Source organism: Symphalangus syndactylus, chromosome 6 (assembly GCF_028878055.3).
Source record: "Symphalangus syndactylus isolate Jambi chromosome 6, NHGRI_mSymSyn1-v2.1_pri, whole genome shotgun sequence".
NCBI lineage: Eukaryota > Metazoa > Chordata > Mammalia > Primates > Hylobatidae > Symphalangus > Symphalangus syndactylus.
This window is the reverse complement of record NC_072428.2, coordinates 9850998-9876991: the sequence shown is the minus strand read 5'-3', so window position 1 is coordinate 9876991 and position 25994 is coordinate 9850998. Positions and strand designations below refer to the sequence as shown.

The following is a 25994-nucleotide window of genomic DNA, read 5'->3' as shown; positions in this document are numbered from 1 at the left end:
TTACAATTCTTATGAATTACTAATAACTATTAATTTGTATTAATTAGGTCAACCTTATGAGCTAATAATAAAAATACTAAACACCTACAACTTATCTAATGTGTGTTATATGCAATTTAAAATGCATCACCTCATTTAATCTTCACACAACTATGACAGAGGTATTTTTTTTTTAATCACCAAGTTAGAAATGAGTAAACAAGGCAGACAGAGATTAACTGGCCCAAGGCCACACAGCCAGTTATTACAGAGCCAGGGCCCAGACTCAAGTGTGTGGGGGACAGAACCCATGTTGTTAACATCACACTTTTTTTTTTTTTTTTTTTTTTTTGAGACGGAGTCTCGCTCTGTCTCCCAGGCTGGAGTGCAGTGGCGCAATCTCGGCTCACTGTAACCTGTGCCTCCTGGGTTCAAACAACTCTCCTGCCTCAGCCTCCCGAGTAGCTGGGATTACAAGCACCCGCCACCATGCCTGGCTAATTTTTGTGTTTTGCAGAGACGGGGTTTCACCATGTTGGCGAGGCTGGTCTCGAACTACCGACCTCAGGTCATCTGCCCGCCTTGGCCTCCCACAGTGCTGGGATTACAGGCGTGAGCCACCACGCCCAGCTACACCACACTTTGAGGATGTACTCCCAGAATGTCTAGTCCAGGTAGCCTGGGAGCTGTCCCGAGAGGTTGCAAGAGAGTTCGGGGGCCTAAGATACAACTTACCCCTCCATGGGATGCAAGGCAATGGCCCGGGGCTTCTCCAGGTTCTGCCACAGCAGCACCTTCCGGTGGGCCCCATCCAGATTGGCCACCTCAATCCTCGAGGTGCCTGAGTCGGTCCAGTAGAGTTTGTCATGGACCCAGTCCACAGCCAGGCCCCCTGGTGAGAAGCAGCAGCAAAAAATGTCAAGGAGTCAACCCAGGCTCCCCTGTCCCATAGTAATAAGAGCAAACTCTTACAGGAAGCAATTTCTTGGGCCAGGCACTATTGTCATCACTTCAGATACATGAATTCATTTAAGCATCACAGCTCTGTGAGCTAGATACTGTAATTTCCATGAGGATGAGGAAATTTGAGGCACAAAACAGTCAAGTAACTGTCCAAGGGCATGCACTTCCTCCTCACAGCCAACCGTACCTCACTTTCTGAATTCTGTCTCCCTGACGCGTTCCCAGGGTCCCCCACTGCACTGACCCAGGGGTTTGTAAATTGTCATCTAGGGTTTTGCAGAGGCATTTCAGAAGTTCCCTAAGCATTTGAGTCCAATGTGCTTGATACCAAATTAGAATTTGACCACTTTACCTGTTTATTAAATAGCCTGAGATTGCCAAGTGAGCTGTTTCTGTGGTTTTTTGTTTGTTTGTTTGTTTCGAGATGGAGTCTCACTCCCATTGCGCAGGCTGGAGTGCAGTGGTGCAGTCTCGGCTCACTGCAACCTCTACCTCCTGGGTTCAAGAGTTTCTCCTTCCTCAGCCTCCCAAGTAGCTGGGATTACAGGCATGTGCCACCATGCCTGGCTAATCTTTGTATTTTTAATAGAGATGGGGTTTTGCCATGTTGGCCAAGCTGGTCTCAAACTCCTGACCTCAGGTGATCCACCTGCTTCAGCCTCCCAAAGCGCTGGGATTACAGGCGTGAGCCACCACGCCTGATTTTTTTTTTTTTGAGACAGAGTTTTGCCTAGGCTGAAGTGCAATGGCATGATCTCGGCTCACCGCAACCTCCACTTCCTGAGTTCAAGCAATTCTCCTGCCTCAGCCTCCCCAGTAGCTGGGATTACAGGCATGCGCCACCACGCCTGGCTAACTTTTGTATTTTTAGTAGAGATGGGGTTTCTCCATGTTGGTCAGGCTGGTCTCGAACTCCCAACCTCAGGTGATCTGCCCACCTCAGCCTCCCAAAGTGCTGGGATTACAGGCGTGAGCCACCGTGCCTGGCCTGTTTTTTTACAATCTATAAAACATTTTGATATACTTATCCAGGTCAATCAGAATATTCTTAATACCAAGCAATCGAAACAAAACTCAGAAATAAACTAGATGCAAAGGCTGATAGAGCACTCTGTCATCCATAAGTCTGATTCCCATGATCACAACCACCAACGTGGTCTCATTATTCTCACTGACTGAGCTCAATCATGAGCAAATGTTATATCTGAACCTATAATTGATATATATTGATATATATTAACAAATGTTTTCTATATTAGAGCTCCAGGTAAGATTTCCCTAGAAGAAAAAGATGTCCTGCTGCCTAAGGTTTGCAAACCACTGGCCTGTTCCTCCCACCGTTGCTGTGCCCGTGGCATGGCTCTGCCCCTCTCCATGGGGCCTCGTTTCCTACCTGGGCTCTCCAGCCCAGTAGACACAACCTCCTCCACGTTGCTGCCGTTGAGGTTGGCACGGAGGATCCGGTCCAGGGTGACGTCTGACCAGAAGACAAGCTCGCGGCGGTGGTGGAAATCAAGGGCAATGGCATTCTCCAGGTTGTTAAGCAGCAGTGTGTACTCAGAGCGGTGTGGCAGCACCTGCCGGATGTCGATGCGATTGGCGAACAGCAGCACAGGCTCTGGCCCTGGCACACAGTATAAACATGGGATACCCACTGGGTTTCAGAGCCGCCCCTGGTACCCGTCAGCATGTCTTCAGCTGACCGATGGAGCCACTTGCTCACAAGGGCATGCCCCAAGCTGTCAGCATCAGTACCAGAAGAGTGGCAACCTGTAAACTATATTCCTCCACCCCTCCCCACCCCACTCCACCCCGGCAGCGTTTTTCTTGGGGCTCGGAATGCAACTGTTGCTCCATTTTACTGTGATGGAAATCTCTCTACCTCTCTGCAAATCCCTGAGCACCAGAGCACCTGGCCTTCCTCCATGCTCAGCCCTCTGCCCACCCAGCCAAGTGCCAACAGCCCTTACCCAGAGCCTTGCAGCTGCGCCGGTCGGGCCGTAGTTCATAGCCTGTTTCACACCAGCACTGGAAAGCCCCTTCGCTGTTGGTGCAGCCCTGGCTGCAATATCCCTCCTCGGCACATTCATTCACATCTGGGAACACCAGGCAGGTCAAGAGATCTCCCTTGTGTTGTCTTCCCACTCCCGCTCCCAGGCTGCCGAGCTGCTTTTTTGCCCACATCCCCATCTACTTTCCAGGCCTAGTGGGAAGGCTGTCTAAGAAATGGTTAAGGGCGGCTGGGCGTGGTGGCGCACACCTGTAATCCCAGCTACTCAGGAGGCTGAGGCAGGAGAATCGCTTGAACCCAGGAGGCGGAGGCTGCAGTGAGCCAAGATCGCACCACTGTACTCCAGCCTGGGTGACAGAGCGAGGCTCCATCTCAAAAAAAAATAAAAAAAATAAAAAAGAAGAAATGGTTAAGGGCTTTAAGGTCATGCAGACCTGGGCTGGAATCCCAACTCTGCTACTCGCCAGCTGTGTGGCCTTTGGTAAGCTACTTACCCTCTTTGTGCTTCAGTTTCCCCATCTGTGAAATGGGAAGGCTGATCCCCACCTCCTTGGGTTATTGTGAGGACGAAATGAGGTCACATCCTTCAAATGCCTGACCCATAGGAAACACAGCTGCCTGTCTGCTGCCCCTACTCAGAACCCCGACTCTGCTGCAAACCAGGCCCCAGCTCACCTTGGCACGTGTGCCCATCCTCTGTGAGCCGGTAGCCTGTGTGGCAGGTACACTGCACTGCCCCCCGCACCATCTGGCACTTCTGGGCACAGCCACCGTTGTTAACATTGCAGTTCTCCTCACCCGTCCGGGGCCCTGTGCCAGCCAAGCCAGAGTTGGGAGTTGAGCCCAGAATCCTCCCCCAGAGAGCCAACTTGGCATCCCACCTGGACCACGAAGAACAGCTCCCAGAGCTGCAAGAGTCCTGAGGGAGGACTCCCTTTGAACCCTATGGGTGGGGTTCGGCCACAAACCACGGGCCAGGTCCGCCCACTGGGGACACTCACGGCAGTTCTGCTGTGGGCTTTCGTCGCTGTTGTCACCACAGTCGTTGAGCCCGTTGCACAGCTTCCTCTGCCCAATGCAGCGCCCATTCCAACACAGGAACTGGTCCGAGGCACACTGGGGGCTTCCTAGAGAGATGGAAGGTCAGGTCATAGCAAGGCAGGGCTTGGGCCAACAAAGAGATGGGAGCCTGTCATTTTCTAGGGTAAGCTGGAGACAGAAGAGACTCAAGGTGGGAGGGTGAGGGTCCTGGGCAGGAAGCAGCTCAGACAGGGCTGGCTGAATGTCTGCATTCGCTTTCTCCCCAGGACTCCACAGTAGGATAGTGAGGAATATGGAACAGAATGAAAAAGCGCATCCACATGCTCAGTACTGGGTGTGGCCAGATGGAGGGTAGTCCTTCCTCACTAGAGCAGAGCTAAAGGCACTGGCTGTGTGTGAGTTAGAACAGGAGTGGCAATTGAAACTCGCAGCTCTGATACAGTGCTCCAGGCCATAAGGCCGCAGGTCAATGATGCACCTGGATTTCACACTGGTAAAACCTCAACCCGACTGGAAAGATAGCAATAACACCCTCTTTTCCACCCTTCCACCCCAACTATAGGCTAAGGGTTCTGGGGCACCCCAGGAGACACCACCTGTATTCTCACAGTTCTCTTCATCGCTGTTGTCTGCACAGTCATCCTCCCCATCACAGCGCCAGGACAGGCGGACGCAGCGGCCTGAGCGACAGCGGAACTGTTCTGCTGTGCACATGGAGGTGGCTGGGCAAAGCAAAGGCTTAATGAAAGGCGGGCCCCATTTCAGCCTGAAATTCTCCCTGCCACCCAAATCTGCAGCTTATATCAGTACTCATGCCACTGTTGACACCAGGATCACAGCTGGTCTATATGGTCTCTTTGTGTGAATCAGAAAAAGGTATCCTTTCCTCAAGACACTTTACTGCCATCTGCTGGAAAACTGCCATGATGAGTATATAAATCTTATTATGTGACTGGCTTCCCTTTGGACATAGTGCCTCTGCACAGTGCACAACCTACACAACTGTACATGGTGGTCTTACCCAGTGTCTTCAAGATTTATGGGTAGTGGCCTGTTTGTCTTTTTTTTTTTTTTTTTTTTTTGAGATGTCATCTCACTCTGTTACAGGGACGCCGTCTCGGCTCACTCCAACCTCTGCCTCCTAGGTTCAAGCAATTCTCCTGCCTCAGCCTCCCGAGTAGCTGGGATTACAGGCATGCGCCACCACACCTGGCTAAGTTTTGTATTTTTAGTAGAGATGGGGTTTAACCATGTTACCCAGGCTGGTCTCAAACTCCTGACCTCAAGTGATCCACCCGCCTTGATCTCCCAAAGTGCTGGCATGACAGGCGTGAGCCACCGCGCCCAGCCGGTAGTGGCCTCTTTGGCTCCACAAGCCTTCTCCTTAGTTCAAGCCCAGCCTAATTCCATTTCCCCACTCACTGCAGTTGCGCTCATCAGACTGGTCATCACAGTCCGCGTCACCATCGCAGCGCCAGCCTGCGTTGATGCACAGGCCACTGTCGCACATGAACTCCCCAGAGCGGCAGGGCTGGTGGGAGGCTAGGGAAACACAAGACTTCTGTCTCTAGCCAGTCTGTGCGCAGTGTCCCATGGCAGACTAGAAGGCCACAGCCCCAGAATCCCAGTTCCTCCGTCTCTTCCCAAGAGGGACCAGAAAATCCAGAAACTCCTCTCTGAACTCCTGCCCCCGCTGGCGCCTTGCCTTGCCACCCAAGGAGCTCTTCCCAGCCTGGCCTCCCCGCCTCCCAGCTGGCCGGAGCACTCACCGCAGTCAGACTCGTCCGACCAGTCCCCGCAGTCGTCGTCGCCATCGCAGTGGTAGATGTCAAGGATGCAGTGGCCGTAGGCACATTGGAACTCCTCCAGGTTGCAGGGGGGTGCTGGCACTGCTGAGGCTGGAGGGAAGGCAGGGGTGGGGAGGGGCACACACTCAGGCCTGGATGAAGGAGAGGGGCCCTGATTCCTCAAGCAGGCAGGATGCTCAGGCAGGAGAGCTTCTTCAAGTGAGATGTAACCAGGTTTCATCTGGGACAGCCCTTATAGACGCCCATATTCAGGTGGACCAAAGGGAGCCCTCCCTTCCCGCCTGGGGAAATTGCTCCCTCCCTAGCTCAGCCTAGGAGGAGCTGCTGCTGAGGCACCCATGCTCCTTGCCCTTGGTACATGCACTCCTCAGCCTCGCCCTTAGCCCATGGGCAGAACCGTCTGCCCTCATCCAACCCAACAGCCTGAGGTCTGGGGCCACTCACGACAGCTCTCCTCATCGGAGCCATCTTTGCAGTCGGTGTCACCGTCGCAGTACCAGTGCTCAGCAATGCAGCTTCCGTCACTGCAGCGGAACTCCTTGTCAGAGCACTTGCGCATGTCTGGGGGGATGCGATGGGACAGCAGTTCTGAGGGGGCCCCACAGGCAACCCTCTCACCCTCCTCTCTGACTCTCAACCTCACTGGCTTTGGCGGGTCTGACCCAGCCCCTGAAAGGCACCCCAGGGTCAGTGCAGACTCTCCAGGGAGAACAGAGGCCCTGGAGAGACTGGGCCTCACCCTCCTGGTCCACAGTTTCTGGGGGGGTCTGAGCGGCTCTGCCCCCTCTGCCTTCCTCCAGCTGCTCCAGATATCTGGGCAGTTTAAGGTTTGGCAGCGCTAGGGCCCTTACTGCTATCTCCTCCCACGGCCAGGCCACCCACTGGCCACCTTGCCTGCCTCCCCCCACTGGGGCCACCCACCACACTGCTCGTCGCTGTTATCACCACAGTCATTGTCACCATCGCAGTGCCACAGACTCCGGATGCAGTAGCCGTTCTGGCAGGGAAACTCATCCTCCTCACACTCCCGGGGGGCTGTGGGCACAGAGCAGTCAGGCTGCTGCAGGCAGTGGGGGTCTGGTGCCTGGAAGCCTGACTTAAAGTCCTCCAGAGCAGTCAAGTAGCTCCAGTGCTGCCCTGAGGGCTCCGAAGGAGGTGGCTGCCTCTCAGCAGCTTATCTGACTTTGAGAGGAAGCGAAAGGACAGGACGAAGTGCTGAAAACACAAGGGCTCATGTGGACCCGGGGCATTGCTTTCTGATGGAAAATCCTTTCCCAGTGGAACTGGATGGAGTTCCGCCCACTCTCTGCCAACACTCACGACAGTCCTGCTCATCCGAGTCATCCTCACAGTCGTTGTCCCCGTCACACACCCAGGAGCGGCGGATGCACTTGCCATTGTCACAGTGAAAGTCAAGAGGGGAACAGGTAGGTAGCACTGAATCCCAGGAAAAGAAAGGAAAAGTCAATCAACCTGGTATACTTACTCAGGTTCAACTAGGCCAGATAGCCTTTTGTCCCAAATCCCCTTGTCTTTTTTTTTCTTTTTTTGAGACCGAGTCTCACTCTGTCGCCCAGGTTGGAGTACAGTGGCGCACTCTCGGCTCACTGCAACCTCCGCCTCCTGGTTCAGGTGATTCTGATTCAGCCTCCCAAGTAGCTGGGATTACAGGCATGCTTCACCACACCTGGCTAGGTTTTTTTGTTTTTGTTTTTTGAATTTTTAGTAGAGACAGGGTTTCGTCATGTTGGCCAGGCTGGTCTTGAACCCCTGACCTCAGGTGATCTGCCTGCCTCAGCCTCCCAAAGTGCTGGGATTACAGGCATGAGCCATGGTGCCTGGCTTTTTTTTTTTTTTTTTTTTTTTTTTTTTTTGAGACAGAGTCTCACTCTGTCACCCAGGCTGGAGTGCAGTGGTGTGATCTCGGCTCGCTGCAACCTCCACCTCCTGAGTTCAAGGAATTCTCATGCCTCAGCCTCCCGAGTAGCTGGTATTACAGGTGCCCGCTGCCACGCCCGGCTATCTTTTTTTGTGTGTGTATTTTTAGTAGAGGCGGGTTTTCGCCATGTTGGCCAGGCTGGTCTCGAACTCCTGGCCTCAAGAGATCCACCTGCCTCGGCCTCCCAAACTGTTGGGATTACAGGCGTGAGCCACCACGCCCAGCCCCCTTGTCTGTTTTATAGTCCTTCCTTACTGACTCCTAGGCCCATCCCCAGCTGATGGAGAAGCTAAGCAGAAACTGCAGCTAAGACAGAGATTCAGAAGGTAATTGCGGTGAGGGGTTCACAGGGTAGGGGAAGAACAACCCAAAGAACTCACAGGCTTTAAGAAAACATAAGAAAAACATGAGCAAGAGAAAGAAGCGCCTTTTTCCCCTCCTTTCCTCTTGTTAAATGATGATTGACGCACCTGGGCTCAATTTCCAGTTTATTACGTAACACTCTGAGCAAGTCATTTACCCTCTCTGAGCTGAAGTCTTTTTGGCTGTACAATGGGGATAATTATACTCAGTTCATAGAGGCCTTTTGATATAATATAATGCCTATGAAAATGCTACATGAAAGTGAAGCATTTATCATCAACACAATTAGCTGAACTGGTTAGGGTTAATGAGGTCCAGGTTGTAACTCCGTTCCCATTAGATTAATTAGCCACCCTCAGACATAGATGCTACAGGTAGGTCAGAGATTGCACCTCTAATCCAGACAACTGGCTTAGCAGGGATATTCCTATATATCCAAGACAGGTCACCCTGGCCAACTGTGCAGATGTTACCATGCTAGGGGAAAAGGGAGATTTAAAGAAAATATAAGATTTTTTTTTTTTTTAGACGGAGTCTCGCTCTGTCGCCCAATCTGGAGTGCAGTGGCGCGATCTCGGCTCACTGCAAGCTCTGTCTCCCGGGTTTACACCATTCTCCTGCCTCAGCCTCCCAAGTAGCTGGGACCTCAGGTGCCTGCCACCATGCCCGGCTAATATTTTTGTATTTTTAGTAGAGACGGGGTTTCACCGTGTTAGCCAGGATTGTCTCGATTTCCTGACCTCATGATCCGCCTGCCTCGGCCTCCCAAAGTGCTGGGATTACAGGTGTGAGCCACTGCGCCTGGCCTAAGAAAATATAAGACTTCTTACAAAGTTACTAAGAAAGGTGTGGCTGGGCGTGGTGGTTCATGCCTGTAATCCCAGCACTTTGGGAGGCTGAGGTGGCTGGATCACTTGAAGTCATGAGTTCAAGACCAGCCTGGCCAAAATGTTGAAACCTCATCTCTACTAAAAATATAACAAATTAGCTGGGCATGGTGGCACATGCCTGTAGTCCCAGCTACTCGGGAGGCTGAGGCAGGAGAATCACTTGAACCTGGAAGGTGGAGGTTGCAGTGAGCCTAGACCATGCCCCTGCACTCCAGCCTGGGCAACAGAATGAGACTCCGTCTCAAGAAAAAAAAAAAAAAGATTTTATTGTACAAAATACCAAAATAAGAAACATAGAAATAATCCACATTTATGTATAGTATATAAATTTTAAAATGCACAAATATGTGGTACATATACACAAACATATTCACATAAATACAGAGAGACCTATTTAGAGAAACTCCCTGTTGTTTCAAGGGTGTTCTCTTCTTTTACACTTGTTTTCAAGTTTGTTTTCTTGGACATATATGCATGAACCAACCAAAAGAAACACAGGAGGGTTGGAGCCATATATAGTGAAGAAACTACCCAAATGTCAATATCTATCAAGCTTGCAAAAGACCAACTCTCTGAGTCCGACACAGTCGATGCAGAGAACACTCCATCAGCCTTGTCCTTGCCCCCCACCCGCAGGTCCCTCCACCACCTCCCATGGCCTCTGGGGAGGTGCTTACTGCATCCATCCTCATCGCTGTGGTCCCCGCAGTCGTTGTCTCCATCGCACTGCCACTGGGCAGGGATACAGGTGCACTCTCCAAGAGCACTCACTGCACATGTGAAGTGGCTCCGACCACAAGCACACTCGGGGCTGCTGGCCAGGCCTGGGCGGAGGGAAAAGGAATTAGTGAGGGCTCAGCTCCCGCTCAACCAAAGCCCATTCCGAGGGGAAAGTAGAGGAGCCCAGTCCAGGGGCACTGTCACCCGGAGAGTCACAGTGACACTTCAAGGGAGATGCAGGCAGTAAAACCATGCCTCCTCCAGGGCATAAACGACCCAGAAGATATACCCTCTGACTTTGGGCTTACAAAGAGTCCAAGTGACCTGCTCTATGACAGGGCTTTTTTGCATAGCACCTCTAAGGGCCCAGAGACAGATGATGCCACCTAGGCTAGGCACAGTGGCTCATACCTATATCACAGCACTTTGAGGGGCTGAGATGGGAGGATTGATTGAGCCCAGAAGTTCGAGACCATCGTGGGCAACATAGTGAGACCTCGTTTCTACAAAAAAACTAAAAAATTAGCTGGGGGTAGTGGCATGTGCCTGTAGTCCCAGCTACTTGGGAGGCTGAGGTGGGAGGATTGCTTGAATCTGGGAGGCCAAGGCTGCAGTGAGCTATGATCACACCACTGCACTCCAGCTGGTGCAACAGAGCAAGACCTTGTCTCAAAAAAGAAAAAAAGAAACAACCCCCTCCAAAAAAAAAAAAAAAATAACAAATGATGCCACTCAGAGGTTTGGTGCTTTTGAAGAAGAGGAACAAGGGACAGAAGGTGTGATGTCGAGAGGCCTCCATATCCTTCTCACCAAACTAGGTTGAGATATGGATGCTCTGCCTCTGTCTTGGACCAGACCCTGGGATGTTGGCCAGGGAGGGCAAGAACTAATGGTGGAATTAAAATGCTGGAGCCTCTTTAGGATAAGGAATCCACACAGGGGAGCAGGATGCAGGGTGGGCTGCTGTGAATCCCCCAGGCCACCTCAGGGCAGAGTAACTGGGACCTGCCAGGGCCTTCCTGTCTGTGGCACAGGCCACAGCCTTGAGGAAGGCTGGCAGATGCAGCCCCTCCCCCGGCTTCAGCGGCACGCAGCTGGGCTTCCCTATTGAGCATCGAGCTATCTGCCTGGCCAAGTCCCATGACCGGCTGCTGTGCCCCCTCCCCAGCGTGCCCAGCAGGATGCCCTGGGATGGCGTGTGAATGGCTCAGTGCCCTGCTCCAGCCTCAGCTGGAACAAAGGGTTCTGCCAGGGTCACTCTCCCCCCTCCCAGCATTCATCCAACCCGCTGGGCTGCTCTGCTCGCAGCTGGGGAAGGAGGTGGCGGCAGCACGTGGCTCATCTCTTCCCCTTCCTTTCTTCTCCTCTTCCTCCCCTCAGCTGGACCCTGCCCTCAGGCTGGGCTGAAACAGAGAAGGAGTCAGCTCAAAATTGTCACCCCTCTTCCTATACTCTGTACCTGGTCCATTTCTCTCTCAGCTCATCTCTTTGATGTACATCCTTGTCTCACACTATAATTCCTTGGCCTAGACTGGGGCTTAGGGCCCGGGATAAAAATGTATGCTGCCATGCCCTCCAAAAGCAAGGAGAGAGCTCTAGAACTTTCCCTCTCCATCTCAACCCCAAGAGTCAGTGCAAGCATAAGGTAGAACTTCCTAGCCTGCGATGCATGGATGGATGGATGGATGGACGGATGGACGGACGGACGGACGGACGGACGGTTGGATGGATGGCTTTTGGGATCTGTGAATCCCTGATGCTACAGGTATAATGTACATTTCTGGGGTAAGGGATCACAGCTTTCACCAGATTCTCAACTGAGGCCTGGCCCTCTCCCTCCACATGCTGTGGGAATCAGCTGCCCTAGAAAAGATGCAGGATCGGGCTGGGCGTGGTGGCTCACGCCTGTAATATCAGCACTTTGAGAGACTGAGGCAGGTGGATCCCTTGAGCACAGCATTTTTGAGACCAGCCTGGGGAACATGGCGAAACCCCGTCTCTACAGAAAAGAAATTTACAAAAGTTAGCCAGGCACGGTGGTGGACGCCTGTACTCTCAGCTACTTGGGAGCATGATGTGGGAGGATCACTTGAGCCCAGGAGGCTGAGGGTGCAGTGAGCCATCATCTCACCACTGCACTCCAGCCGTGGTGACAGGGTGAGACCTTGTCTCAAAAAAAGAAAAAAAAAAAGATGCAGGATTTCCTGCGGAAGCCAAGTGAGGTCCAGTTGGGAGGTGCAGTGTCTCTAGACCTCACAGGAAGGCCTTGCTCCAAGCCCAGTGCTTCTGTCTCTTTGGGTCTCTCTACAAATGCAGGGTAGAGGATTCTTCCCCAGGAAGCACTAAAAGACCCAGCTGCCCCTGCCCCCACTCCATCCTTTCTGGCCTGAGAACTCTGAGAAGGGAGGAGGGTTTTTCTCACTCAGATCCTGGACAACACAGCCTGAGCAACTTCAGTAGAATGACAGGCTCAGCACAGCTACAGGCACCCTTTTGGTGAACTCTAGCTGGATTGAACAGCAAAGATGTTTAATTCCACTCTATGTGATGGGGCTCCCCGGTACACAGATCCCCTTCATGGGGATATCATGGTGAAGAAAAAGGATAAGGCTAATAAGGATCTCAACTGGGGATATTTTGTCCCCCGGAGGACATTTAGCAATGTTTGGAGACATTTTTGGTTGTCATGCTTTGCGGTGCTTACGGACATCTGGTGGGTGGAAGCTAGGGATGTTGCTAAAGATTCCATAACATGTATAATTCTACACAGGATTACATGCCTGTAATCCCAGCACTTTGGGAGGCCCAGGTGGGCGGATCACCTGATGTCAGGAGTTCAAGACCAGCATGGCCAATGTGGTGAAACCCCCATCTCTACTAAAAACACAAAAATTAGCTGGGTGCGGTGGTGGGCACCTGTAATCCCAGCTACTTGGGAGGCTGAGGCAGGAGAATTGCTTGAACCCGGGAGGCAGAGGTTGCGGTGAGCCGTGATTGTGCCATTGCACTCCAACCTGGGCAACAGGAGCGAAACTCCGTCTCAAAAAAAAAAAAAAAAAAAAATTCTATAACGTGCAGACAGGCCCCTATGACAAAGAATTATCTGGCCTAAAACATCAATAGAGGTTGAGAAATGCTGCTAACCACACACAATAGGGAGTGGGGATGTACCAGAGGGGAGTTCAGGATGAAAGACGTGGCAAGGACACAGAGGAAGAAGAGGGGAATTGGAGGAGGAGGTTAGGCAGAGGACAAAGCACTGGACCTGGAGCAGACAGACTTGGGTTCCATCGACCAGCCAGGTGACCTTGTGGAAGTCACGTAGCTCCTTCAGCTTCAGTTTTCTTGTTTGTAAAAAAGCCACAAGGGGCTGAACGTGGTGGCTCACGCCTGTAATCCTAGCACTTTGGGAGGCTGAGGCAGGCAGATCACTTGAGGTCAGGAGACCAGCCTGGCCAACATGGTGAAACATGGTGAAATCCTAGCACTTTGGGAGCACCTGTAATCTGGGAGGCTGAGGCAGGCAGATCACTTGAGGTCAGGAGACCAGCCTGGCCAACATGGTGAAAACCTGTCTCTACTAAAAATACAAAAATTAGCCGGGCGTGGTGGTGCATGCCTGTAGTCCCAGCTACTTGGGAGGATGAAGCAAAAGAATTGCTTGAACCATGGAGGCAGAGGTTGCAATGAGCAGAGATCACGCCACTGTACTGCAGCCTGGGCAACACAGCGAGACTCTGTCTCAAAAAAAAAAAAGCAACAAAGATTAGACAAGAAAATAAAAGTGGAAAAAACTAACCTTATGCCTTGGCACACCAAAGATGTTCAATAATGGAGGCTGGGGTGTGTGGATGCAGGGATGTGCAGATGCAGGGCCGTGGAGGCTAAATTTTTCCAAAAGGCCTTGATATTAAGAATCAGAGTACCAGAATAGAGCAAGTAGAGCAGTGTCCTGGGGCTGCATGCAAATGAAAAGTCATACTGGTAGGGAAGAACCTTAAGCTCCGTTTGTTTTTTTAGGGCCCCACCCCCGTCTTTGGCTGAGTGATAACAGAAGTCCTGATTTCCCACCCCCCTCCCCCCGCCCCCCGCGCAGACTGTAGGAACAAAGCATTCCATCGGTGGGCATCAAGTTAGTTGCAGGCAGTTGAAGGGCCTTGACTTCCTGCATGTCAAATCAACATCTCAGCGTCCGCTGCAGTGAAGGGCGGGCAGCCACCGGTCAGGCAAACGCTTGACTTGGGCATTCACACAGTAAACAGACACATTATACTCCAAAAAGCCAGCTCTTCTGGGCAACTGCTGTCCCTCTGGGGTCCTCAGAGGTGGAATTCTGCCTTTTCACTCAAGTCCTGGCTGTGATCATAAAGGCAGCTTTTAACCCTTTTTAAGGAAAAGAATGGTGAGTGAAGAAAGAAAACAAATGACTGTGGGTGGCAAAATGCAGCCTTCATTTTAAGAAGTATTGAATTAGAACACTTCACTATGCTCTGGCCTTGAAAGCTGCCAGCCACATCGCAAGCTCCCTTAGCCTCCAGGGGCCTGGGCTCTAGCCCCTCTACCCAGTGCAATTCACCATGGAAAAGGTCTCTCTGCAAGGTATCTTTGATCATGAAGCCATCCAGCTTTTGGGATGTATGTTAATGTGCTCACGGGACGTTTCTCTAGAGGTTAACTAAAATCTCAACTTTTACCTCTCATCTCTCCCACTCCCGCCACCTTACCAATTTCTCACTGCTTTCGTGTAAAGCAAGCTTGTCCAACCTGTGACTTGCATGGCCCAGGATGGCTTTGAATGTGGCCCAACACAAATTCGTAAACTTCCTTAAAACATGAGATTATTTGCGATTTCTTTTTTCTTTAGCTCATCAGCTGTTCTTAATGTTCATGTATTTTATGTGTGGCCCAAGACAATCCTTCTTCCAGTGTAGCCCAGGGAAGCCAAAAGTCTGAACACCCCTGATACAAAGGAAAGAAGGGAAACATCCATCTGGTATACAAGACACACTAACTTAGTAGTAGACGACATAGATTCTAGAGTCAGAGAGATGAAGGTTCAAATCTTGGTTCTATCACAAATTCTACAATTTTGAGCAAGTTAGTTAATCCCTCCAGGCCTCAGTTTCCTCATCCATAAAATGGGAATATTAACAGTTCTAACTCAAAGGGCTTTGTAAAGATTAACCCATATAAACTGCTTAGCACAGGGCTAACACACAGCAAAAGCTTCATAATAATACAACCATCTTTTTTTTTTCTCCGAGATGGAATCTTGCTCTGTTGCCCAGGCTGGAGCGCAGTGGCGCGATCTCAGCTCACTGCAACCTCCGCCTCCCGAGAAGCAATTCTCCTGCCTCAGCCTCCCAAGTAGCTGGGATTACAGGTACCCATCACTGTGCCTGGCCAATTTTTGTATTTTTAGTAGAGACGGGGATTCATCATGTTGGCCAGGGTGGTCTTAAATTCCTGACCTCATGATCCGCCCACCTCGGCCTCCCAAAGTGCTGCGATTACAGGCGTGAGCCACTGCGCCTGGCCCCATCATTTATTAAATACTTACCAGGTGCCCTCCGAGTACTTTTCTAAATGCTTTTCATATGCTACGTCACTGAAGGCTCTCAACAACCCTTGGAGGTGGTACTGTTATTATTAGTTTGATGCAAAAGCAATTGTGGTTTTTGCCATTACTTTTAATGACAAAAATTGCAATTACTTTTGCACCAACCTAATATTATCACCACTTTACAGCTGGGGACAATGAACCACAGAAAGGTTAAGTCTGTAGCTAGATTGCACAAGTACTGAGGGTCGAGGCCAGCATTCACACCCAGGGAGGTGATTATACTGCTTCCCAATAAATGGTATTACTGTTGTGAGAATCTCCAAAACCCCAAGGTCAAAAGGGGGAATTTACAACTTCTGGGTCCCTCTCTTTTATGTGTTCTCCAATAGCAAATATGCAGTGAGTTTATGGGTCTCAAACAGTGACCTCTTTCTGGTTACTGCTAAGGTAAAGAAAGACTCATTTCCCTCGCCCGAAGGTAAAGTAATGAAGCGGGGAAAGTTTGGCATCCCAGCACTTTTGAATCAGCGCTCAAGCGTTGTTGGTCCAGGAAGGAACAGGGCTTCTGATAACAAATAATTATACTTTTCAATTTCTCATTAGTTTGCAAGCTACTTTTGCATATGCACTTGCATTCTCATTGAATCATTACAATAATCCTGAACAGTGACTGCAGGGCCCGTCCAACAGGTAAGGGCACCCGCTTTGGCCAAGGTCACAAGGTAAGTAGGAGAGCCAGGATGGCAGCCCCATTCTGACACTTAAACTAGTATTCTTCTCTTAGTGTGATCTCAGAGTCTGGACTTTCAGTAAGCTTTCCGGGTGACACCGATGCACACTCAAGTGTCTAGCGGCACTGCTCTCCACCATTCCATAGAATGCACAGCTGAAGGTGGACCACATCTGTCACATGGAGGCATATGGGTAGACGGTGACTACACACAGCCACACAGCAGCTTTTTCAAGCTGAACCAGAGATGAGAAGGCTTAAGGAGTGCCCTGTGAGTGTTCTGGAGTCTGGTGGCTATCCTAGTGTGGAAGGTATTAGGATTACAACGAGCAAAGGAGGAATCACCATTTGTTTATAATATGCTAAAGCATATTAGCATATGCCTCTCTCCTTTTATCCACTGGCAGCAATAAATACAAGTTTGCTGAATGAATGAATGAATGAAACACGCCTCTAGAATCTTGTGAAAACTGGAGTCAAAGGAAAAGAGACTCAGAATATCATAAATAAAAGTAGTTATTTCTTACCTAACCAGTACTCAAGAGAACAGGAATCTGTTCTTTGTCCTACCCAGGTTTTGTTTACTCCTTTCTCCTACAAGAGTTCCTTTCACCAGCTGTATTATCCAGCTGTGAAACTCACACCCCATGATTCTACTTATTTCTGTCCCATGGTCCCTTTTATTCCCCTGATCCCTAGAGGCCAGCTTAACTTGGTTGGTTTGGAAAATCTACCTGGTGAAGTCTTCTCCTCAGTGGGCCCTTTCGAAAGGGACACTATCGGGCACACCATTGCGGGTCCAAGCAAGTTCAGCCCTCTCTTGCTACTGTTACATACAGAAAAGAAGTCCTTAATGGTTTAGCCTCCAAAGTTTTAAGGCAGAAGAACATAATGTTAAGTACATAGGAACAAAACGCCCCAGGATAAAAATCCTGACTCTGCTAGTTCCTAGCAGTCTGACCCTGGGCAGCTATTTAATCTCTTTGTAACTAATTTTCTCATCAGGAAAATTGGGATAATAAAAGCCCCTACCTTACAAGGATGTTATGAGAAATAAATTAGTTAATTCATAAGAAGGACTTAGCATTACTGCCTGGCACATACTAAGTGCTCAATAAATAATAGCTCTTGTTATTACTATTAAGGATTTGGCTTACCCCAGAACTGTCATATCCAACCACTCCGTGATTAAGACCTGCTATTTTAGGACTTGGGATGTTTGGAAACCCTAGTGTGTACCAGGCAGCAGTACCGCCCCCATGGGTTAAGTTGGTGGCATGAATAACCGCAGAGTCTTGCTTTATTGCCTTTCTCTGAAAGAGCTTGAGGCACCACGTGGTATCCTTTATCCTCGCCCTTTTTTTTTTTTTTTTTGAGATGGAGTCTTGCTCTGTCACCCAGACTGGAGTGCAGTAGCACAATCTCAGCTTACTGCAACCTCCGTCTCCCGGGGTCAAGCGATTCTCCTGCCTCAGCCTCCCAGGTAGCTGAGACTACAGGTGTGCACCACCACACCCGGCTAATTTTTGAGTAGAGACAGGGTTTCTCCACATTGACCAGGCTGGTGTCAAACTCCTGGCCTCAAGTGATCCACCTGTCTCGGCCTCCCAAAGCACTGGGATTACAGGCATGAGCCACCACACCCAGCAGATCTTTGCCTAATTTATCACCCACTAATTCTGAGGAGCCAAGGACAGGAGAGAGAATCCAGAAACTAAAGTACAGAGCAATTAAGAAATGGATTAGCTTCCACTTTTGTAAATCAGGAGTAATAACAGTATCTATTTCATAGGGTTGCTGGGAGGTCTAAATGAAATAATACATATGAGGTTCATACTAGACAGCTGTTACTGTTTTTCTTGTTATTTGTACTAATCCCATTATCTTCATCTGGATATGTCCTCTCTCTCAACCTAGTAATGTAGCCAGTGCCAGCCTGTCTTTGTATAGATCCTCAAAATTCTACCTGCCCTACCTGGAAGCTGTCAACAGATTTCACAGATCCAACAGGGCTCAAACATGGCTGTGCTCTGTGAAGTGCTGCTCAAAATACTGCTTTCCTTTTCTCCTACATCCCAAATCAGAAGGGCCACACAGTAACAAACCACATTTGTTTATGGCTGCTCAGGGAGCAACAAACCACATTTTTCTGGAAGCCTTTTAAAGTCTCTCTCTTCTCCTAAGCCCATGAGTTCAAGGCTACAGTGAGCTATGATCATGCCACTGCACTCCAGCCTTGGCAATAGAGTGAGACCCTGTCTCCAAAAAAAAAAAAAAAAAAAGTAAATAAAAATAAAGTCTCTCTCCCTCAAAAAGCACCTGAGAAGTAATTCCTTATGCATTGAGACTCCCTGAGAAGGAGATGTCTGAAAACAGAGGTCAATCCAAGATGAAATATAGACCTTCCCAACCTAGATCTTCTGGGAGAGCCTGGAATCCTGGCTCAGTTACTCACTACTTGTATGACAGGAAACTGCTCTGAGCCTGTTTCCCAACTGTAAGATGGGAATCTTTTTTTTTTTTTTGAGACGGAGTCTCGCTCTGTCGCCCAGGCTGGAGTGCAGTGGCGCAATCTCGGCTCACTGCAAGCTCCGCCTCCCGGGTTCACGCCATTCTCCTGCCTCAGCCTCTCCGAGTAGCTGGGACTACAGGCGCCCGCCACCACGCCCGGCTAATTTTTTGTATTTTTAGTAGAGACAGGGTTTCACCATGGTCTCGATCTCCTGACCTCGTGATCCGCCCGCCTCGGCCTCCCAAAGTGCTGGGATTACAAGCGTGAGCCACCGTGCCCGGCCCACATCAGCTAATTTTTGTATTTTTAGTAGACATGTTGGCCAGGCTGGTCTCGAACTCCTGACCTCAAGTGATCCACTCACCCCAGCCTCCCAAAGTGCTGGGATTACAGGCGTTAGCCACCACACCTGGCCAGTGTAAGACAGGAATCTAATGTTACCTACCTCATAAGGATACTGTGAGGAATAAATATGATATCATATACTAAATGCTTATCACAGTACCAGGGACACAGCAAAGCTCTCAAAAATACTAACTGCTCCAGAAATATATTTGGATTTTTTAGACCACATATACCAGTTTGTAAATCCACATGTCCCACAATTTGCAAAAATTGTCATTGGAGGAGATCGTTCCTAGAAGAGCAGAAACTCTCATTTGGGGAAGATGCATTGCAGAGTTGCTGGCTTTTATTGGCTCTCCGGCCTGTTGTTGAAACTTCTTGTTTAAACTGCCCGTGGAGGGAGGGTGCAAAGCCTGCGGCTCCCCTTTCCTATTTGCTAGGCTTGTGGATGTCATAACCTGGCCTCTCCACTTGGTTAGAAGGAGCTACAGTCAACTCAGCAGAGAAGCTGTCTCTTGTCCTCATCCATGCCGGCGCGTGGTTGCAGGCCACTACCCCTCCCCACCTCCCCCAAGACGTGACAGGAAGTGGAGCTGCCGAGCTTGGTGAGATCCCTGGTGGCACTTACAACCTTGCAGCTTCTTTATTTCACATGCTAATCAGGTGTCTCTCCAGATACCCTTCTCTGTACCTGCTCTGCCCTACACCCAGACAGAGGGAGGGTCCCTCTCCCGCGAAAAGGCACTGCCTGGAGCCAGGAGCTTCCCGGCTCCAGAAAACCTCCAGTGATAAATTATGCAGCAGCACCTCTGTGTCACTGCCTCTCAGCCAGATGGGACGTTTGCTCCCAGTCTTTTGTTTCCGGCTCTGCTTGCCGCTCTGACCCTCAGCTCTGCACAGAGGTGAGGGGGAGCTCCCACAGGCCAAGCCAGGGCTTGCAGCGAGTCCCAGCCAGGCTTTCCCCAGTTGGGTCCCAGGCAGCGCCCCTCCCCTCATTCGAACCTGAATGATGGGGGAGTCCTATTCCGCATGGGGAAACAGGGTGTCAGGGAGCGCTAACAGCCAGTCTGCTCATCTGTGAGCAAGGATGGGAATGCCTACGAGCAGTGAAAGAATGAAGTCTGCTCGGATGGGCGCCCAAGGGCACCTAGGATGTTTGCTTCTTGCTAAATCAAAAACGCACAACAGAAAATGGAGTCAGACAACCAGGAAGCTAGAGAATCGGCTCTTTTTAACAGCTGCTCTTGGTTACGGTCAACTTTCCGCAGCTCCCAAAAAATCACATCGCTGGCACCAATTTAAAAAGAAGAAACAAAAGAGACAACAGGGGTCAAACTTTGAGGTGGAGGAGCTGGGGGTTGGGGGCCATTCGGGGCTGGAGACCCACATCAATTAGGCCTGCACACTGACAGGCTTCCTGATTGAAAATAGTAGCTGCGAAGGCTCCACAACAGCCCAGCTCCCAAACTGGGGCAATTACTACCTTATGAGCTCCGGAGCCTGACTCCTTTCTCAGGCCAATGGGAGGGAGGGCTTGGAATTCTAAACTGTTCCAGCTACAAGAGTCCCTGGCCAGCCCCTCTCACCCCATGTCACAGGAATCTTAGCGGGAGAAGTTGCTAGGCTGCATCCCTGACCACTTAAGAAGGGAAGCTCTCAGAGGAAAAGCTCCATTTCCCCAGACCTCTCTCAGGAGAACTAAGGCAACGTGAGTTCCCCTAGACTGATGTTATAGCTTAGCAGACTTCTTTTCTACGAGTGAGCACAAGTGGGAACTATGCTTCGGTCCTATCACGTTTTCAAGGGGAGAAAGAAGGGGCAGATCTTTAAAAGAGACAAGCAAAAGACCAGCTGCAATGAATGAAGGACCAAGTCTCAATTTTAGCATGGAACACGGTGGCATAATTATTTACCCGGTTCCCATGCTGTAAAGCCAAGAATCATCTCCGATCCACTTACATGACTTTGCTTACAGCTAACTTTTATCAAGCTCTATAGTAACACAGTAGTTGCCAAGCTCTGTGCTGCATAGTTTGAACATGCTATTATCTCATGTAAGTTTTATGATATTCCTATGTGATACTCTATTACTACTTCCCTTCCCCTACCCTACCCACCTTTGCAGGTAACAACCCTGAGGTTCAGGGAGATTTTGCACAGGGTCACCAAGAATTGCCAGGTCTGTGGTCAAACCCAGGTCTGTGGGTGCTTCTTAATTACTGAGCTTCATATACAGTGATTATATTAATGCTTGACATATGTGTGTTTGCTGAATGAATGAACAAGTGAATGGGTGTGGAGCCTAGTTTGAGGAACGCTCCCGATTGTACGAGGAACTCATTCCTGCCAGCTCTAAGCTGGAGTGAGAGTGACAAGCCCATGCGGTCATCAGAACTATTTATAAGGTCAAACTCAGGCTCTGCCAGCTAACCAGTCAGCACTGAGTCTTCCCTGGGACACTGAATCCTCACAGGCTGAGGAGGGGAGGAGGGTTTCCACTGCTGAAGATGAGATGGCAGTCCAGACACAGTCTGGGGCCCAGATGCCCCATGTCCAGGCAACTGTGACAAAACTCGTGGCTAAGCTGCATCAAGGAATGTAGAGAGACCGTGGCTGGAACAGGCTAACAGACCTAGTCAACCAAGGGCACAGACTGTCTCGTAATCTTACCCAATCATAAAAAAGAAAAGATTACTTCTTAAAGTAGTCCCTGAAATTCTGTTCCTATTCAGGAACCCCCAGTATTTTTTTTTTCTTTAAAGGGGCAGCAACATAAACAATTTCTCCTATTTTCCTTCTAACAGTTAAGACTGGCAGTTAATCAGTAGAAAGAGTGAGCGAAGAGCTATAAAACACCCTGTCCTCTGTGACCTCCTGTGTTCTTTACTGGCCCAGAAGATGGACATACCCAACGTGCTCTGTATCAGACATGGCCAGACTTGGTTCCCTTGCACCTGTCATTCTTAATACCACGTGCCAGTCCAAAAGATGTTATCTGATATTCATCAGGGTACAGAAGAGGAAATCCAAAATCAGTGACAAGCCAAGTATGTTTCACAAGCCCAACAGATCAGGGACAAGGTCACTCAAGCACCATGACAACCATGGTCACGACAACAGCGAGATGGAAAGGAGACCAGCCTCAGCTCAATTGCTCTGCACTTATATTCAGATACAACTTTCTATCTACCCAAGCATGCCTAGGCAGAAGTTTTAACATTTCCCTTACCTGGATGCGAGCTCCAGAACAAACACACTTTCCACTATTCCAATGGTTGTCATCCATGCCCTTACTTCAAACTTCAGGATGAAAATCACTCAGCACTATTACCAGCCATCAAGTTTCCTTCCAAAATCTTTAAGGCTGGAGAGTTATGTGGGCTGAGTCCAAACCAATAGGCTCTAGGAAAAGCCCAAAGGACTAGCAGCATCCAAATAAGCACCTTAAACTTTATTTATTTATTGAGATAGAGTCTCACTCTGTCGCCCAGGCTAGAGCGCAGGGGAGCGATCTTGGCTCATTGCAACTTCTGCCTCCCAGGTTCAGGCAATTCTCCTGCCTCACCCGTTCGAGTAGCTGGGACTACAGGCATGCGCCACTGTGCCTGGCTAATTTTTGTATTTTTAGTAGAGATGGGGTTTTGCCATGTTGACCAGGCTAGTGTTGAACTCCTGATCTGAAGTGATCCGCTAGTCTCAGCCTTCCAAAGTCACCTTAAACTTTAGTGTCTTTAATTCATTCCTTGCTGAGGTCAGGTCTGCCTAATGGATCTATTACTACATTTATCACAACTGCTGTCTCTCTGAGCCCCTGGAATTGAGTGTCAGTCCAAAAGATGTTGTGTTGGTGGTATTTTTGGTTGGTATTTTTGGTTGTGCTGGTTTCAGGCTCTGAAACTGCTCAGTCTCACTGGTGAACTGTGAATCTGACCTCCCAGACCTCTAAGGATGGCTCAGTATCAGGCCAGGTGATGTGTATACCTTCACCCCACTGCCTACCCTTACAAACATGTGCACAGAAAGCTTCCCATGCTTAGACGTTTCTATTAAACTTTTTTCCTTAAAAAGAAACCTGGGCCGGACACAGTGGCTCACACCTGTAATACCAGCACTTTGGGAGGCCGAGGCAGGTGGATCGCTTGAGCCCAGGAGTTGGAGACCAGCCTTGGCAACATGGTGAAACCCCATCTCTAGAAAAAAATACAAAAATCTGTAGGGTGTGGTGGTGCATGCCTGTAGTCCCAGTTACTCAGGTGGCTGAGATGACAAGATCACTTGAGCTTGGGAGGTCGAGGCTGTAGTGAGCTATGATTGCCCCACTGCACTCCAGCCTGGGCAACAGAGTGAGACACCCTCTCCAAGAAAAAAAAGAGAAAGAAACCTAAAAGAGTTACCACGAATCCTCCCATTCTTTTTCTGTGAAACATTAGATACACGCAATTCTCTCCCCCCATTCTCACCCCCTCCTCTAAGTACATGTAATATTTGCAGCGTTGACAGCTCTGGAGCAGTAAAATCTTCTTCGCCAGTCTCAGCCCGGAACCTTCCAGCTCCCCCTTCCCTAGGGCAGAAGGCGACAATCTCCTCTCTGGCTTTGTTGGTATCCGTTTTAACCCTAATTTTTTTTTTTTTTTTTTCCCAGTGCCTTGCCATTTCCCCTGATCTTTTTCAAAACTTCCTCCAGGGGGCCGAGAGGAAAGTTCCATCCCCTTCCCTTGCAACCCGAAGGGGGAAACCCCCCAAAAAGCAAAGCTGTCCCTTTAAGGGGCCCATGTGGTGGGAAGTACAGCTACATTCCTACCCCAGTAGGGCCGCTGTCCCAACACGCCAAAGAGGCTACAAATAACCTTCCAGGAGAGAGCCCGGGAGGGGAGAGCGCAGAGCGGAGCGGAACGTGGGCCGGCCAGGCCACCGCTCTTCGGGGAGAAAGAGCTCAGTCCGCGCTAGAGAGAACGCGGAAAAAGCCCCTGAAAACCCACAGGTAGTTTAAATAAGAGACACGAAAACTCTGTTTTGGATTTGGGAGGTAATTTAAAGCGAGTGCCCAGACATCTCCACGCCCTGCCAGGCAAGTTCCGAAATCTGCACTGACTTTTTCCACACGAGCTGTCCCTACGTGAAAGAAAGAACCGGTGCAAGACCAGGCAGGGTCTGCAGACCCCTCCATTCTGAGCCCCAGCTCCCTTCATCGGGGCTGCGAGGAAAATGGGGGGGCTCGGAACTCCCGCCACGATGAATAGCGATGGATGAATAGGGCTGGGGTTCAAAGATCAAAGTTCTTTGATCTCTGGGCACAAACTAGAGAAAGCTGCTCAGTCGCCGGGTGCACGCAGGGTCGTTAAGAGGCCGCGGAGAAGCAGATTCCATCGGAGCCCCGGTCACACACGACAGGGGGTACGGGCACCAAGGAGTCCTGCTGCAGCCGTCCAGCTCCCCCGAGGGCCGGGACCCCGCCGCGAGGGCCGGGCGGCTGCCTTCTGGGGTTCAGGGTCACCCGCCCCCCTGCCCCCCTACCCCGGCCAGGGCAGATCTGCGGGAGCCTTCCAGCACTTTCTTCCCTATATTCCTCTCGGCCCCCTTTCCAACCACCTCCCCTGGGGACGATCCAGGGCTGGAAGCTGACTGGCCGCAGCCAAGAGAGGGACCCCGAAACACCGCCGAGGGGAGACGCTGCCCGCAAACAGTGCCCCAGAGCCCCTTGGTGGGAGCAAGACCTGGAGTCCCGGATCGTTCTCCCAGTAGAGGAATCCGGTGCCCAAGTACCAGACTCCACCGGGGCCTCTCTCCGCAACCCGCCCGAGCCCCCAGCCCCAGGAAGGAGGGTTATTTAGTTTATGGGTTTAGCGACCCTCCTCGCCCGCCTCCCTTTCTTCGCACGCATTCATTCGCACCAAGGACACAGAGCCCCCGTCCTAACCTGAAAGGGAAGCAGCCCCCGCTCTTGAAAGAGCAGCGAGGGAGGGCGAGCGAACGAACGCCCCGGACCTTACCCGCACCCCGGCCCAGACCCGAGCCCGCGGGAGCGCCTCCGCTGATGCCCCCGCTCGGACTGCTGGAGCCGGGGCGGCTCCGGGTCCTCTCCCCTGCACGCAGCCCCAGGGCCACGGCTAGGAGCAAGGGCGAGGGGGGTCTCAGGCCCCGGCCCGCGCCGTCCGGGTCCCGGGAGGCGAGTCCCGCAGCGGCCGGACCCAGGGACAAACTTTCCCGGCGGGCGCCGCTTACCGTGTGCGCAGAGCAGGGCGCCAAGCAGCAGCGCGCCCCACCGCCGCCTCATGGTGCCGCCCGCGCCGCCCGCCCGGGGTCCCGCCGGCTCCCGCGGGACGGCGCGGCGGAGAAGCCCGCGGAGGGTCCCCGAGGGGGAAGCGTCCCGGGTGCACGGCGGCCTGCGCGCCCCGCAAGTCGCCCTCGGGCCGCCGCCGCCTCCAGTGCTGCCAGGGCCGACGCTGCCCCGCCAGGGGACCGGGAGGGGGTGTCCCGGGCCCGGCCGCCCCGCCCCCCGCGCCACAGCCCCCGCCACCGCCACCGCGCCTGGGCCCGCCCCCAGCGCCGGCCCGGCCCCTTCCCGCCCTCGGCCCCTGCTCCCGGGTCCCCCGACCCCACCCGCCGGCGCCTCCTGCGCGGGGCCCCGCTCCTCCTCAGGCCGCCCCCACATTCCTGGCCCGAGAGAGAGCCCCCTCCCTGTCCCTATTACTACTGCTTACATTTCCCTAACTTAAAAAAAAAAAAAAATTATCCTAGCAGCAAGTCTCGCCCCCGCTCACTCCAGCTCTATGCTTCAGACGAGCACCTGAGCTGACCCAAGTCGCCTGGACGTGACCCCGTCCCCCCCTCCACCGGCCCCAAGTCCAGACTTTATTGATGTCTCCGAATGCGCAAGGCTTGCGGATGCATAATCCTCTTGGGTCTTTATTGACATCAAACAAGGGACATCAGGGGGCCTGCAGTGCTGTATCTCAACTGGCGTTCTCACTGTCAAAATTCCTTTTCGGAGATTTTCTTCTCCCTCGCCTCCCCCGGTCTAGGCAGCGTTGTTCTAGGGCTAAATAATTCACCGACCCCCCCTTTTCATTCACTCGTTTCCTGAGGTGGTTGTCTGGGTCCTGTTGCTTCAGCTCAGACGCCCAGATTCG

The 25994-nt window shown here is 51.2% G+C and overlaps 1 protein-coding gene across 1 annotated transcript in view; it reads right to left on the bottom strand.

Moving 5' to 3' along the window:
* Positions 1–25309, bottom strand: part of LRP4 (LDL receptor related protein 4) — a 60837-nt gene extending 35528 nt beyond the window's left edge. The window contains exons 1-13 of the mRNA XM_055281684.2: positions 25087–25309; positions 9672–9818; positions 7123–7239; positions 6724–6837; positions 6247–6363; positions 5764–5892; positions 5417–5536; positions 4591–4716; positions 3955–4080; positions 3629–3763; positions 2913–3038; positions 2336–2566; positions 715–871 (exon numbers count right to left, since the gene is read on the bottom strand). Coding sequence (XP_055137659.1) covers positions 715–871; positions 2336–2566; positions 2913–3038; positions 3629–3763; positions 3955–4080; positions 4591–4716; positions 5417–5536; positions 5764–5892; positions 6247–6363; positions 6724–6837; positions 7123–7239; positions 9672–9818; positions 25087–25138 — 1697 coding nt within the window. The 5' untranslated portion in view covers positions 25139–25309. The remainder of the gene's footprint in view (positions 1–714; positions 872–2335; positions 2567–2912; positions 3039–3628; positions 3764–3954; positions 4081–4590; positions 4717–5416; positions 5537–5763; positions 5893–6246; positions 6364–6723; positions 6838–7122; positions 7240–9671; positions 9819–25086) is intronic.
* Between the last annotated feature and the right edge of the window lie 685 nt (positions 25310–25994).